Source organism: Lissotriton helveticus, chromosome 1_1 (genome assembly GCF_964261635.1).
Source record: "Lissotriton helveticus chromosome 1_1, aLisHel1.1, whole genome shotgun sequence".
NCBI classification, from domain to species: Eukaryota; Metazoa; Chordata; class Amphibia; order Caudata; family Salamandridae; genus Lissotriton; species Lissotriton helveticus.
The window spans coordinates 978770532-978787644 of NC_136057.1; the positions used below are offsets into that span (position 1 = coordinate 978770532).

At 41.2% G+C, this 17113-nt stretch overlaps 1 protein-coding gene across 2 annotated transcripts in view; it reads left to right on the plus strand.

The window, feature by feature from the left end:
- Positions 1-17113, plus strand: part of MKLN1 (muskelin 1) — a 785750-nt gene that overhangs the window by 622424 nt on the left and 146213 nt on the right. For both annotated transcript variants that reach the window (XM_078677414.1, XM_078677419.1), the window contains exon 13: positions 12485-12632. In XM_078677414.1, the coding sequence (XP_078533540.1) occupies positions 12485-12632 (148 nt within the window). The remainder of the gene's footprint in view (positions 1-12484; positions 12633-17113) is intronic.

Below are 17113 nucleotides of genomic sequence, written 5' to 3' on the forward strand. Positions count from 1 at the left end.
GTTACGGACTTGTAATCCTACAGGGATTACCTCGGCCTTTAAATAGTCCGTCAGCATCAGTATCATCAATTGCAGGCGGACTTGTTTTTTACGAAGTTTCTCTAATTGTTCCGGGATTGTGGTGTTCTCCTGGCTGGGGGTTTCTGAGTTATCTGACAGGAGGGATGGGCCAGAGCAAAGTTGCTTTAAGTACTCATCTGTATAGAGGGGTGCATGACCTGACATAGTGCAATAGAGTAAGAAGAAATAGAGGGATTGGGGAAATAGCAAGGTTCAGTAGGAGTGGGATACTAGGGGACCCAAAGCCGCTAGGGGTTTGGACAATGCGGAGCCCTTGCAAACCAGCGTTTGCGCTCACGTATATTTTCAGAGAACAAGGGAGACCCAATGGGTGCCTAGGGACCTTGGGCAATCAATTATTATGAAAAACAGTGGTCCATAGGATTGAGTTTTCACAAAGACAAAATAGAAATATAGACTCAAATCAGTACTATATTAGCAAGATTTTCAGTACCCAGCCGGGCCTGAATTTTTATTTTCAAATATAAGTAAATTTTAAAAGACCATCAAGAAGGTCTAATGTAGCAGTTAATAGGGTACAAGCCTGTACCTATCCAAAAGTACACTCAAGAAAAATTCAAGAGTAGGAAGAGAGCAAAAAAAGAGAAGGTAAAGAATATCAGGCAAAAAAAGCTGCGGAGCCAATTGTCCCTTGCAACAATAACAGATTAGCACTTTTTTTGCCTGATATTCTTTACCTTCTCTTTTTTTGCTCTCTTCCTACTCTTGAATTTTTCTTGAGTGTACTTTTGGATAGGTACAGGCTTGTACCCTATTAACTGCTACATTAGACCTTCTTGATGGTCTTTTAAAATTTACTTATATTTGAAAATAAAAATTCAGGCCCGGCTGGGTACTGAAAATCTTGCTAATATAGTACTGATTTGAGTCTATATTTCTATTTTGTCTTTGTGAAAACTCAATCCTATGGACCACTGTTTTTCATAATATCTGATCAACAGCTGTCATTTGCCTACTTGCAACTTTTTCTGTGGCTGATCACTGTGATGGTGCTGCACAGGTTTTATTCCTCTGCCCCCACCTGTGTTTACTCTGTCCCTAACTCAAACCTTGTCATGCTGGCTGTGATTCATAGCTTACCACATGCTTTCCAGCTTGCATGCTCATTCTTGACAGGGTAGTGAGTGTGCTAGCGGTGCCAAATGGAAAGTTGAATCTCTAGGCTGGGGGGTAGGGCCCTTAAGGAGGCTGTGGGTGACTAAAGTTTACATTGGGAGATAGAAACAGGGCAGTTGTGGACACTTGAGGCAACTGATAAACTCAGAGCCCAGAGAAAAGAGAGAGGAACCAACCACTTGCAGAGAAAACCTCTTAGGGTGCAGGTGGGGCCCATTTTGGAAGGGCATTTTGACAGTTTAAGAGTAATGTAGAGAGGTGAGTGATACAGCTTTGTTCATTGCTTATATACCCGTTTGGCACAGGTAGGCAATAATCATCTAGTATTGCTTGCAGCCCCAAACACTGATGTTAAATAGGGGTTTCTGTACTAAGTGTGTGGATGGTTCTGGGTTTCCAAGCATTATAAAAGAAATGTTGTTGAATGTTAGAAATTGGATCTCTAGTTAGCAGAGATTTGTCCAAGGAGGGACCACAATCCTAGTTAGGGTAAGTCAGAAGCACAACCTAAATCAACCTGTGCTCACCCTCTGGTAGCTTGGCACAGAGCAGTCAGGCTAACCTTAAGAGGCAGTGTATAAAGTATTTGTGCAACATTTAATTTACAGCAACACAGTAAAACCACCACACCAGTTTAGAAAACCAGAAAATATTTAGGAAAGCAAGAACAAAATGACAAAAGTCCAATAAATAGAACTTGAGGTATGATGTTTTAAAGATTAAATCCAAAAACAGTGCTTGGAAACCAAAAACACTAAAAGGTTACTTGAGGTCGTGCTAGACCCCAGGGCAAATACAAAGGCCAACCGCTTTGCATGGATCAAGCGTCCATGTCGAAGACTCGATTCGTCTGTTACGATTCAGGCAGTCGGTTCCGTGTGACGGAATCGAGCCTTACAATCTGTGTGGAAGGATTGGTGATGCATCGAAGTCGAGCCTCTCGGCGGCATCTTCTGATCGATGCAGCGTCATCATCGAGCCTCGCAGTCAGGAACCTTGTCGTCGTTGAATCGGCTTATTGTTGGAGGGCACTGTGTTGGTTCAGATCAGCGCATAGGGGTCACTGCATCAATTTTGGTAGAAAATTACAGCAGAACTGACTTTTGAGGTGCAGGGTTGGAAGAGGCACCTAGGGCAAGGGTAGGACTCACAGATGGCAGAGGTCAATAGAGTTGCAAGAAGTCTTCTGTGACCCTGAGACTTCAGAGAACAGGAGCCAAGCCATCAAGCTCTTGGAGAAACTTGGATTCAAGGATGTAGAGACCAGGTCCAGTGCTTCTTACTCCCAAACAAAAAGCAGCAGGCCAACGCTCCAGAGCAGGTAGTAAAGTGTCACTCCCACCTACAGCACAGCAGGCAGCAGGCCAACACAACAATACAGGTAGCAAAGAGGCTGTCCCTCCTACAGAACACCAGGCAGAATGTCCTTGACTCCAGCAAAGTTCTGATTTGGTGGTGTCAGGGGTTCCAGCGCTTATACCCAAATGTGCCTTTGAATTGGGGGAGACTTCAAAGAGGCCTTCAAGGATCACAAGGCCCCTTTCCCTTCCTGCCCTGGCTCCAGAATCGCTACAGGGGATGTGCAGCGCTTTGTGTGGGGACAGGCATAGCCCTGTTCAGTTGCAAGTATTAGCTTCTCCCTCTAATCTATCTCAGGAAGGCCCATCAGCCTGATGATGGATCATCAGGATGCAAATGCTACACACCAGCTCCTTTTGCGTGACTGTCTAGAGTAAATACACAAAGTCCAGCTATCACCCATCCCAGACATGTATTCGGAGACAGTAGGGGCACATAATGGTTAATGAAAGAAAATGCCAACTTTGTAAAAGCGGCATTTTCAGACTTACAGTTTCAAAATCCACTTTACCATTGGTGTGGTTTTAACCCCTTGGGTGCGGAAGGAATTTTGCCGTGGGCGGCAAAATTCCAGGCGTGCGCAGATCAGACGGCTCCCGGCCATCCAACGCACACGTCCACCGTGGCGTCGGACGGCCCCTGGCCGTCCGATGCATGCAAGGGGTTAAATTGTGAGTCCAGAGACACCAAGCTCCAAATCTCTATTGTGTCCCATTTTGGAAGTTACACTTAAAAGATATGTTAAGGCAACCCCAATATTAGCCTATGGGAGAGATAGGCTTTGCAGTAGTGAAAAACAAATTTAGCAGTATTTGACTAAAAGGACATCAAAAAATCAAAATAACTTGTTCTACCTTTTAAATACACTGCTGCCAAAAGGGCTGCCTAGGACTGAACTTAGGGATGACTTGTAGGTAGTAAAAAGGGTGGTTGAGGCTTGGCAGGTAGGTTAACTTGTCAGGTCAAAATAGCTGTTTAAACTGCACACACAGGCTCTGAAGTGGCAGGCCTGAGACATGTTTAAATGGCTACTGAAGTGGGCGACGCAATCAGTTCTGCAGACCTGTTAGTAACTTTTAATTTACAGACTCGGTGCACATATAGTGCACTTTACTAAGAACTTATAAGTAAACGAAATATGCCAATTGTGGATAAGCCAATTTTACTATGTTTTAAGTACAGAGAAAATGCAATTTAACACTGGTTAGCAATGGTAAAGTACCCATAATCCTAAAGCCAGCCGTTATTAAGTCTGCAAAACAGCCGGTCAGAAGGCAAAAAAGTCTAGGAAAACCACACCAAGGATGCCAGGTCTAATAATAAATGTCTGAGAATGCTAGCACACGCTGAAAAGATTTTGATCTGTTCTACATTCATTACTGTTGATGCTTTAATTCAAATAATTAAGATGGTTGATGCGTTGGATCAGCACTATCCGAGTCTTCATAAGACTGAGTCTGAGCCAATAAAATAAACTTACATGAGACAGAATTCCAAGTTCAAGCTTATAGGTTTGTTCAAAATTAAGATCAATAAAGAAGGTAAAATGTTATTAGTTATTCAGGAATTAGCTCAATTAAAATAGTCAAAATCATAATCTGCAAGAGAACTAACATAAAGTCATTGTCTGAAGAACACCATTAGCCAGAACCAAAAATAAACCAAATAAACAGATGACACAGGATCCTAAAGTATTAAGAAAAAAGTTTGACACATATACACACATATCACCTTTTATAGGGTTTTAGACAGAAAAGCCACTCCCATTCAGTTGTGAGATTTGGCATAACAGAGTTGAACTAGCAAATTATAGTTCTAGTGAGCCAATAAACATTCTAAGAAAGATACATTGGATATGTTACATCTTGAAGCATCTACTGCTACTGTATATTAAGGATTGAGGTGTGCATACGATGTGAGGGAAATTATATGACATTTATATAAAAAAGAAATACAATGGACAGTTTAACTAAAGAATGAACTCTAGAAAAGGTTTGTGCTAAGGACCTTGAAAGTTACAAAGATAGGAACATCCTGAACATAGCTGCCTTGAGAAGAACGCAAATTAATACAATGTAATTTATTTTAATTAAAAAAGTTTTGTATAGCGCGAATATGACCCCGAAGGGTATCAGAGAGCTTCACGTTTCAGAACGGGAAGAACATAATAAAGGGAAATGCCAAAGGGGGTAACAGGGAATAACTTATTTAGATAATACCATAGAGTACCAAGATAAAAGCAAACAGTACTTAATAGGGTATAACAGACAACCCTGAGTTTTACCGTTGATAGATCCAAAAGAATGTGGTCAGAGAGTCATTAAGAAAGCAGACGAGCCATTAACAATTAAAGTAAGAACTTTTTCATTAGGATTAATTTTACTTCATGTTTTAAGGCAGCCGTGGATGGGATTCTGCGGACGTCCGCTGTGAGAGAGTTCCAGATCTTCGGTGCCGAACCAGAGAAGGCTCTGGACCTTGTTCTGTTTTTGCGAAAGGTCTGAGGTTTCAATAGGATACAGAGACCATGGACTAGGCTTCTATTTCTCTGATTTTCAGAAAAGGTGGAACATGGAAAAGGCTTGTTCACATAAAATAAAAGTGCTTTTTCTTTCAACATCAAGAACAGATGTCAGTGCAAGCTAGCTTTGGCTAACATAACCTTAACTGAATTAGTAATTCTTTTTCTAATTAATCAAAACACTCTAGCACTACTATCGATGTGTTAGAGCAGAAAACATAAATATACATTGCTATTAAAATAACCCACAGGACTCTTCACCACATGGCTAGTAACAGTGTTAAAACGAGTGCAAAGGCAAATATATATGTTTCATGCTTCCTTCAGTAAATGGATGACTTTTACTCTTACAATGAGTCCCTCCTATTAGATATAGGCTTCAACATTGTAAAGAGTTTTGATGATGGTAGGTATAAAAAGGTCATCTGATTGGGCTTGGCCACCAGTGAATTAAGTGCCCATACCAGCCACATTACACAACATATAGTTATGCAACCGTTGCTACAGGTTGTCTCGTAAGGTAAATTATTGCTTTATTACACAATTTGCCTTTGTTTTGAAGGGTGCATTGTGTAAAGGGTGTCATTCAAGTACTGGTTGGTTTCTGTTTGATATTGCATACAATGATTTTTCCGATTCTCTAATTGAATGACTGGAACACCAACAAATGCAAATCTGCTGATCTGTAGTTATGTACGTTTTTTTGCTGTATCCCGCTGTGTAAATTTGAGATTATTTTTTTTCGCAAATGCTTACTTTTTTTATCAATTTGATTCTTTTTATTACAAACTAGTTATTTTTGTAAAATGTCTTGGGTACATCCTTTGCACATCTTGGGAGGAGGCTGTGCGGAATATGGTTAAAATGACCTGCATAACGTTTAGCGCAAACATGATTAACTACGCATCAGGAATTGAGATCTTGTAATATTGTCTGTTTTGAATCGGTAGACTCAAAAAAAACACCAGCAAGTGAAATTTTATAATTTATTAGCTTTGTAAACTGAGTGTTTAAATTCTATTAAGGACATAGACAATGATTATTGTCCTTTCTTCACTTTATTTTGAACATCTAAAACCAACAACCTTTAGCAACTACATTTCCCGTTTTTTGTATGAGAAATTAGAATACTGCAAGTTGAGAATAGCTCAACAACCAGTCACATTGCATGAATATCCTTAAAGAACCAGTAGTTTCCCTTCATCCGGTTTTTTTCTGTTTCAGTAGCTGATTGCAAAATAAACTCTGGTCTCACTTCCAGCCATTTGCTCGTTTTTGTTCAGATCCTCAAAAATGATTACGTCAACTCTGTTAAACATCCTCAACAGTCTTCAAGTTATATACAGCAATATTACTTAATGCATTTTAATGCCAGCAACTAAGGTTCAACCATAGTTCTCCAATCAACATTCCTCACAACACTGGCTGGAACATAGCAGTAGGCGTTGTCCCTAATTTTGGTATTGGGAGGGATAATCCTCACCTCTGTTTCTTTAAAAGATACTAAACTGAGTGCAAAGATTATGTCCATTCACTACTATACACATCTACTACAGTCTTAAAATAGAATGTCTTGAAGAAGGAATGCATCGACTAATGTGCCAGCCTGAACATATTTTCAAATCTACTTCTGAGAAAGAAAGCTTTGTACTACTTAGCAATACTCTCATCGAGTAAACCTCAAAAATTGAGGGTAAAATTCCAGACTTGTGCATCACCCAGCAGACCCAACTGCCATTTTCGGGGATGGAATCTGCCCAAAGGGCTTCCTTATTGGAGCAAATAGTTAAGACTTCGTAAGAATTTTGGAGCCCTTTTAAAGTATTCTTATGCCTTTAAGCAGCTGACCACACATACATTGACATTATCTGGGAAGCAAGGATAAGATATCAAAAAAGTATTCTTTGTGCTCATTAAAATTATGATTTTTACTCCTTCATTTGTAAGATACTGTCTTTCAAATACAATGGGTCAACAACTCGCAAGTCCAGATGTAAGAGAATGGCTAATTCAGCAGTCCGCTCCTTTCTGGAGAGATCCTCATAAAGAGCCAACGCAGAAAAATATGTAACACCATAGTCACATTCCACACATTTGGTTTATAGATTTACCTGAATTCCTGAGAGTTATTCAGTCTGAACCTTTTTATCAGTTTACTGAAGTATTCTTCCAGTAGACCATCCACCAGCATGTGCTGTGCTGAAATGGCAGACCGGAAGGAATGTAACGCCCACAAGACTAACTCCTTGGAGAACTCCAGCACGAAATTTAAGAGGTGGACTTGATCTGACTACATAGAAGAGAAACCTGTATCTCCGACACCAACTCGGCGAGCACCCCCCAACCCACTGGCTTATCTTTATCACTTTAAGATCCGTTCGTGCCATGCTTGCGAGCTTAGAAATTACGCTTGGTCTAATAGGCCTAGATGTTCCACCATGTCCTTTAATCTTTGCCGCTTTCATACTCTGGACCCTCCAGAACTAAGGGAAGGGGACATTCCCAGAGGATCTGGTGTTGCTCCAAAGATCTCTGTGCTATTTCAGCCTTCTACAAAATCTTCCTTTAGTTCTCCATCTTCAATCTCTCCAGGGCTCTGTTGTGTAGGAGCCCAAGAAAGTAATATGGATTGATGAAGCTAGGAGGCCCATCAGCAAGCTAATTGTCACAAGGATATCCTGTCCTTCAAAAGGACCATTTTTATTTCTGTCCTGACCTTTGTTATGTGGGCCTGGGAAGGTTTCAGCATAGCGGACAAATCACGTAGCGCTTGGTGATCAGGCCTGACTTGTAGCAGCTGGACGAACCCGCTGAGGTCTGTTGTTAGTGAAATCTGGTCCCTCAGTTTTTATCATCCTCGCATAAACAGAATTTCATCCAAGTTGAGTATCAGACAAATCTCTACCGTTTCCATGCATTCCTGCACTGGCTCTATCAATTTGGTGATGCACAATGTAGATGGGAGAATCCCAGAAGGCTCCAAATTTAACACCTGCCTCCTCCAGAAAAAGGATTTGTGTATAAAGCAGAGGTACGAATACTAGGCAAATATAGGAGTTTTGGATAACCTGGAATGGAGCAGTTACCCATTTAGGGAGACCATTGTAGAGGACGGAAAATTATTTAATATAAGATAGAACCATTGTTTTAACTAAATGTTTCATAGACGAGAAAGGAAGAAGTGATCGGATTTAACAAATGATATATATCGATGAAAGTTATAGGCTGTAAAACCAGCCAATTTAGTGAAGAATGTTGAGCAAAGAACCAAACTCAAATCCAAGATTACCAGCTAATGTGGAAAAGGGCAGTTGAGATGGAGGAAACATAAATAGCAAGAGAAGGGCTAAATAAGGAAAAATTAGCATTTGAGTTTCTTTTGCGATTTCATTAAAGGAAATGATCAGACATCAATGCCTCAAATACAGAGAGATGAGGAATAATGAGCTTGAAACTTGGTAGAGAAAGAAGAAGCTAGAACAAAATGTTCAGTGTCATCTGCATAATGTGATTCAAATCCACCTGGGGAAATAATAGAATATAGTGGAATAGAGTTAAGGCAAATATGTAAAGGACCCAAGACAGAACTCCAACGTGAACAGGAGAAGTTGGAGACATAGAACCCTTCCAGAATACTGATAATATGTGAACAAATATGTAGGAGTTAAACAAGCCTCAGGCAGAACCAGTAATACTTAGTGCAGTTTATAAAACCTATGGATAAAAAATATAGATGAAAGCATGGGCGTGTAATAATGCAAGTATGTTGAGAAACCCTCATGGGAGCACAGCTCAACTAAAGGAGAACACAACAGTGTAGTCACAGGATCTGATAGAGACATCTAGCCATAGATTCCTTACCATTTAACTTCCAGGCATCAGGCTGGATCCAGAAGATTTTTCTTAGCAATACCCCTGCATGCCGGTCGGTGGATGTCGGTCGACTCCGCGTGTCGTTGCGTCATGTTCGTTATTGCGGTGACATCCGCGTCATCAATATAAACGCCACTCCGGCGCCTGATGTCAATTCTTTTCTTTCCTCGCCAGCCAGCGCAGATCCATCGAAGAGAGCTTACTCCCTGTCATTTTTTGGCAGACTTTTTTTGCCGACTCCCTTTGGTGTGTTAGGGATGTCTAGTTAAAATACTTCGGGATTCAAGCCGTGCGGCTCCTGTCACCAGGCCATGCCGGTCACGTACCCTCACTTAGTGTGTCTCTGGTGTCACGATCGTCGCACCATGGCACGAGGCTTGAGGGAGTAGTCCCTAAAGCTTACTACGGGCCGGTGTCCGGCACCACGGAGGTCGCCTCACTGATCCCAGTCCAGTTCTTGGTCGAGAGGAAAGTCCGAGCACCGCTCCAGTGAATAGAAGTCCTCTTCGTTGAAGTCAGATAAGAGGCACCACAAGAAGTCGAAGCAAATTGTTTATTTGAAAACTCAGTCTGGGTTAAATATTGTTTTGTTATTGAAGAAAAGGTTGTTATGCAGTCAATACTCTTTATATATATATATATATATATATATATATATATATATATATATATATATATATATATATATATATATATATGATTTCAGTCTATGTTACTTACTAAGTACTTCGCTGGATAGCCAATGTTAAGGAAACTGTGGGAACCTGTTTGGAGGACCTGGGCAAGCAAGGTTAATGGTTCACAACCAAGATCGTTGAGGCCAATTACTACTGCTGTCCGTGGCTAAACCTACATGAGCACTCACACTTTAGCACCAGTTACACCCTTTCAGCACTTTACTCTCATTGTAGCAGGGTAGGTAGTCCCAAGTTTTCTTAGGAAGGTAGTTTTGGGAGGAGGGGCATAGACTTGGAACTAAACAATCACCCAATGGCACAAAATAGCGTCTGTCCAATCCAGTGCTTCTTTATGAAAAAAAAGTACTTTATTATCCACTATACAAAAAGGATATGAACAGGAACACAGGCTTCTAATTAAATTATACAGGTGAAAGAAATTAAGAGAAACTCACAGGTGCATGCTTAAGGTGAAATTTCAAGTAGTATTTTGGCTACAATATTAAAGTATCACAATATTCCTTACTCGTTGTTCCAGACTGCAACCAGGCCAGTAGATGCGATTACGGGATATATCACTTGTGCCAGCTCCTGTAATATCCCAGCTGTTGGGGAGCCCCCAGGCAATGATCTTTCTTCTCTTCTGCGCACCATTCTAGATGTGATGACGAGCATAGAGTAAGACTGTCTCCTGCACTTTGATTGGCTCCTGGGATGTCCCCCTTATCAGGCAGCACTCCTGGGTTGTTCCCTCCTACCAGACAACACACCTGGACCTTTCCTATAGGCATAGTTTTTCCTGAAGGGGTGCCTTTTGCCTACCTCTTCTAACAGGCCATACAAGCTCCATTCCAAGACAGAACCACAGTTCTCCAGTGGAAGAAACAGACTTGCAGGAGATGTCCTCTCATCTTTGAGAGTCTGGCTGCCAGTAATACCAATCTTGGATTGCAGGAATACCCTAATAATCTACGGAGTGCCGCCTCAATAATCAGTGAGAATTTCTGTAACGCTTTTGGAAGGTATCTGTTTTTGTCTTATGGTCTGTCTTTGTTCCAAGTAATGGTTCTACTGCAGGGAGTGTTGAGGAGTGTCTCAAAATGGAGTAGCCAAACAAGAGCACATCAAGCTTGAAGACCTTGTACCTGGCAGACAGTCTCCCTTTGATAGTAGCACGTGTGTGAGAGACAAAAAAACTGTCTGTGGCTGAATAGTACCCTTTGCACTAGAAAGGAGAGAGATGTCTTCACCTTGCCACAACCTCCATGTATTCAAGTGTGAGTTCTAAGGAAGGAATAATCAGGAATACCACTCCTGAAAGACGACTGCTGCATTTCTAAAGGCACGCCTGTCCCAATCCTCCCACACCTTAATGTTTAGTGCATTTCAAATGCCTGAGGAATGCTGGCAATACACTTTTAGTCTGGCAGGCTGTGACCCAGCGCCCAACTTTTCTATAATATACCAGGAGCAATCCAAAATATAGATCTTACTGGCCTCATGCAATCCACTTCTCTGTCGTATAGCTCTGTGTTTGAAGTCACTTTCTACTCTTGACCCTCACATAACACTCGCACAGGATGTAAGAGTATTAACCAAGTTGTAGAGTTTCCGCAGGACTTTACAGTACAATGCCCGTAGGTTGCTTGCTCATTACCGGAAGTAGGCAAAAAAGGAACTGTCAGGCACTAGTGATGCTTGGTGAGCCCCTCCAGACCCCACAGTGCTCTACTCTGGCTCTCAATACGTTTACTCATTCCTGGCCTCAGTGCACTTGTGTGATTAGTGTGTGCACTGGGTGCATAAGAAGTCAGGATTACCATGGAAACTCACAATTGGGTAACTTAAGGCAGGGGTACATCCTCGCAAAAAAGCATGCAGGCAGTGCTTAGTACATTCTGTTTTACAATGAGAGCCCTGGAAATGGGAAATTACCTGGAGATGGAAGATTCCCTAGATTGCGCAGTTTCAACCCGAATGACTCGGGACACCTCAGCCAGTGTCTTTACATCCCTTCAGACCTACTGCCTTTATAGAGTGCTATACATCATCACATTTATATTGCTTATTCAAGTTCTGTTTTTAAAAATCTTAGTTGGATTATGAATTAGGGAAAAACAGCCATCATAAACGAAAAGAACAACCCACCATCCTATATTGCTATGTTATAAGCAGTAAGTTAGGTTTTGGACTTAGAGGAAAGTAGCATTATTCCTTTTACACTGAGCGTGTTAAGAATTTTTTCTCTTAGTTTTCGAAATATTGTGCATTTTTGTTTAATTACTGCATGTTCTCAGGCCATTGTTAATCCTTTTCATCAGTTTGAGTGGAGATTAAGTAAATAATTGTTAATGCGGTGGAAAAACTCCAAGAACCTTGTTTCAGTAAGACTGCATAAAAACCAATTTCATGTTCCTCATATCCACATTTGTAGGCAGAATGTATTTAACCATTGTTCCCCTTGCTGATAAGCTATGCTACACATATGTTTTGTGCTTACAAAAATACAAAACCAAGAAAAGCAGGGAGGTGTTTAGTTAGCCCACTCTTAGTAACTCATGGAAAGAACTCAGGATACAGTATTCAAATAATGTTGTTTGTTTGATGACCACAGCATGGACAACCTTCAGCCATTGTGTCTAACTCTATTTTCTTTAATATATGCTGTTCTTGATGACCGCAATGGCACTTCTCTAAGCCAGCATGCTAGTGACTACGAGAAAGAACAGTGCGACATGATTAAAGAGTGTACACCGAAATATAACTGAGTATCTTTGAACTAAAATGTTCAACTATTATTCTGTCAAAGCATGACAAATGTTCATTTCCTTTTTTCTTTCCTTTTGTTTCTCGCTAGTTCCTATGACAGGCTTCACCCAGAGGGCCACCATCGATCCGGAACTGAATGAAATCCATGTCTTGTCTGGTCTCAGTAAGGACAAAGAAAAGCGGGAGGAGAATGTTCGGAATTCCTTCTGGATCTATGATATTGTGCGCAACAACTGGTAGGTACCAGAATTATAATTAGGGGCTGGGCGCTCTGTTGTCCCTGGAAACTTTGTCTGGAAATGTTCATTGAGGTCACTTTTTTGACCACGTGTGATATAGTGTTCAATTACACTATGAACCTTGTTTGTCTTAAAAACTGTGGCAAAGTGGCTTGAAATTAGTTCAGGAGTTGAATCAGGATAAGAAACATTGCCCAGACTTTTAAGATATTATTCCACTCCTATTGATCTCAAATCACAGATCGCATGCGTTCCATAAATCCCATAGTCCTACCACTGACAAGCCAAGCATTTAAATGATGAAGACAGTAAGGCCTTTACGAAGTCTAGCCTTTGGGAAGTAGGTACCTGGAAGTGGAAGCAGATTTGCAAATGTTTTACTGATATCAGATATTTTGAAATGGAAGAAATAATCTGCATTTTCTTCTTTGGCCTATTCTTAATGCATACATCTATAATCCAGTGGTTTTCCTACGCTCCTGGTACCAGTCATGAAGACATGTAACATTGGTCATATGTGTCTGAGGGCTTTATTTTTATTTTTTTGAGCTTTTAGACATCTAATCTGGCGTATTCAAATGTGAATAGCTTAAAAGGCAGTTACATTTTTCTGACTTGATTTTAATGGGGAAAAAACGTTTCTTGTTAACTTGATAAAACAAGAAAAACATCTTTGTGAGATAATTGTGAAGCTACAAAAAGTGATAGGTGGACTGAAAAGGGGGAGGTGGGGAATGTGGAGATTGCTCTGGTTTTTGTACTAGACTTACTCGAATTGAATGCAGCAGCCAGATATCGCTACAAAGGATCTTTTTTGGTTTAGAGAGAAATTCCTTGATTTGATTTTCTGAAAGAAGACAGTGGTAGTGGAGGAGGTTACTGAAGCCATTACTCGGATGTAGTATGAGTAGAGGTCCTTAGTCGCAAAGATTTGCTTTCCAAGTTCTTTAAACGTTTGTCTGGTAAATGACTTTCCTTTCTGCTAATACTCGAATGGACCAAGAAGTAGCTATACTTCCTGTATGATTTGCAATTGGCTCCATTCATATTGATTCATATATATGGGAGACCTAAAATTGAATGTGTATCTTATATAAGTCTATATCATTATTGAACTTGTAATCACAGTCCTGGATAAGATGCTAGCAAACCACCTGCACGGTGTTGTAATGGATGGGCGGAGGGCATGTGAAGGGTCACAGAGTCTGCAGTGATTGTCTCCTGGAGCAGTCCTGTCCTTTGACGCACTCCCTCATACTTACCATTGTACATAAAATATTATTTGACCTCATTTCCTATCCTTTGTCTTTGCCAGATTACTGTAGGCACAGCTCCTCAACAAGGATAAAGGCAAAGGGTTATTTTTTAGCTACTTTTGTCTAACAGCGATATGAGCCAGGGGTGTATCCATCCCCCACTACTCTTTGCCTTAGTCATTGAGCGACTGGTTGTTCCTTTGGACTAATGCTGTAATCAGAGTTCCTTGTTAGGTCACCTCTTTTGATATGAGAATTTACTTATAAGATGACAGTTTTACTCATGTTGCCATCACAGTGGTGTTCATGAAGGTGGTGTATATGTGGTGCATATGTTCAGTGTTTTTCAAATATACTGATTGTAATATTAACTGGGACAAATCAGTGTTGTTGTCACTGATGACCTGGTACCTACATCCTAACTTCCATTGCCTGTTTAGGGCCTCTAATGATAAGAGATTTATGTATTTGGGTATATGTTTTAAGAGAAATAAGTAGCTATTCCTCAGAGGAAATTTATGTGCAGCATTGAACAAATTTAATGTTGATTCTTGTTTCTGGGCAACTCTATACAAAATGACTGTGCTTCCCAAGCTCCTATTCTTACTAACAAATACACTCAATCGCCTTCCAGATGACTAGATCCCAAAAATTGGACGCAATATTCTATTTATTGAGAGGTAGTTCCCCTAGAATAATTATGTCAGACTTGCTTTGTAGAGGGGTCTTGAGGGGAATGGGGGTGGGGTATTGCACTCTTTTCAAGATGAACCCTCTGTTAAAGTACATAGACAAGCTTAAGACATCTATGATTACCCTCAGCACTGCCCACCGTGAAAGAGGCTAAGCAGTTGCCGGACACACCACTATGGTTAGAGTGGGGCACACTGCCAGATAGAAGCTGACCTTGAATGGTATTCCAACACACTTCACTCCTTCATGAGCTTGCTACTCAATGAAAGACCTGTAGCAGTTGAAGGTATAAATCAGCTGGACTCAATAATGACAACAACAATTGGTTTAAATCCTTTGTCCAACTGAAATCTGAATATGAATTAGATTCTATGGAGGCCAGTATATATTTATAGTTTAGGCACAGCTTGACAACTCATATTCCTCATGATATTTCAATTCAAGAGGGCTTCTCAGTGGACCCTAGTACCCCTAAGAAGCTTTCACTTAAAGGGCAGCTTCTCTGACCTCTAGAATGTCTGTAAGTAACACATAGGAACTTATAGTCCAGTTAAGTTCGCAATTGGCATCAAGTGTGGGGGAAATTAGATATCCCCAAATGGGAACGGAGTTTTACCACTACCTAGCCCCCCCAATCCCCACTCCCCCTTCCACTGAGACATGCAGTTAGATCTGAGTACATGCTGGTACTTATGGTCTTTTATATACAAATCCTGCGGTTTAGGCTTACAAGGATAGGTACTGACAGATGTCACCACTGAGTAGGTGATTCTTTCATATAATTTGGTCCTTGCCTAGAATGCCGAGATTTTGGGGAGGAGGGGTTGATAGGTCCTATGTAGCTGAAAAATCAGTATTCCTTGGAAAGAAGGGTGAAGGCAAAATTTATTGGCAAATGGAGGGAACATGCACCCGACTTGGGCACTGTGGTGGCAGAACAAAGTATTGATAGGTTATGAGGGAGAAAAAAAGCGCAAATATCTAATGTGTGGAACTCCAATATATATTAGTGCTGGTCAAAGAAAATGATGCCTGTGAGAGTACGGGATGCCCAAATACATTTTTGAAAGTGTAGGGAAATTGGGCACCCAAAACATTGGACTTAATGATGAGGTTCCTTGGGGACAGCTGTCCGCCTAACCCGCCACGCTGACCGATGGCCCCCCATGGTTTAGCGATGATCCCCAGCCTCAGTGTGTACCCTTGAAAAATGTGTTTAAATGTATATCAATAGAGCTTTGCACAGCCAGTTATATTGCAGCTGTATACATCATTGAAAGAAAAAAGGACAAGTTTCTGATCCTTTACGATCTTTTATTACCACTTTCCCATACACGGAGATGGTGCAATCCTCGAAATACAATAGCCTCCGAATGCGCCTGCGCGAGTTTGACCCTTCTCCTTCGCGCATGCACGGTACAGACAACGCGTCCTGCGCATGCGTCGTTCAGACGGCGCTTCCTACGCATGCGCTAATACTGCACGCTTGGATACGAGGCCCTGAAATTCACCAAAGCTTACCGGATCCGCCTTAAAAGGGCTTGCAATTACTCGATTTGCACGCCAAACACCTGATCAACGCCGGATTACCCATGTATGGGCACGAATTTACATCCGCCTGGGCGTTACCGATGCAAAGCAATTATCACGCAACTCGGGTATAAATACCACACACCCTGTGCTTTCACTTCAGTCCAGCGGAGCAGCGTGTGGGGTAAGACGGAGGACAACTAATCCCGAGTTTGTGAGTCTTGCTAAATGCATATTCAGGCTAACAAAGTAAGTCAAGGACCACACTAAAAACCTACATTGTCTCTTATTTAGATTGCACAACAGCAATCACCCCCCAGACATTTCGGAATGCTCATGAAGCAAGAAAGCAACACTTGACAAGTATGAACCTAGCTTCTATTACTTAACTAGAGTGTGTTTTATGTTTCTATGTTGTCTGTCATGTAAGTGTTTTTTTTTCCACAGGGCTAATAAGCGCATGGTTTGTTCCAGGTGACTGCACCTGTCAGAACTACCCACTACCAGGGTGACCATTGTTTCTCTTTTTCTTTTTCTCAGATCATGCAAATTGCATTAACTTGAGCCAAACCGCTGAAGGCACATAGTAGCCTGTAGTTGCACACACATATATATATTTTATTTTTTTCACGTTTGTTAATAACAATAATACATTTTTTTGACAATTTAGTGAAACGTGAGTAAGGTGGGGAAGTTGTGCCCCCGTCCTGAAGAAGGAGCTCTGTCTCCGAAACATGTCGACGCACACATGAGGTACTGTTCATAATCACGACAGGTTTACCTTGCACTTCACTTCTTTTAATAGTCCCAGCCCAGGGTCATGAATAAAAATTGTTTCCATACCCACGAGCCAGGTGCTTTTTAATTTTTTTCACCAAGTCCCACCACTCACATAAAATATCCCCAGTCACATGCACCACGTATAGTCAAAACTATAAGTGCTCCCGCGTAGTCGTAGGTCGTAGCACGCCGCATCCCGCTAGAGGGGTGCGAAGACCC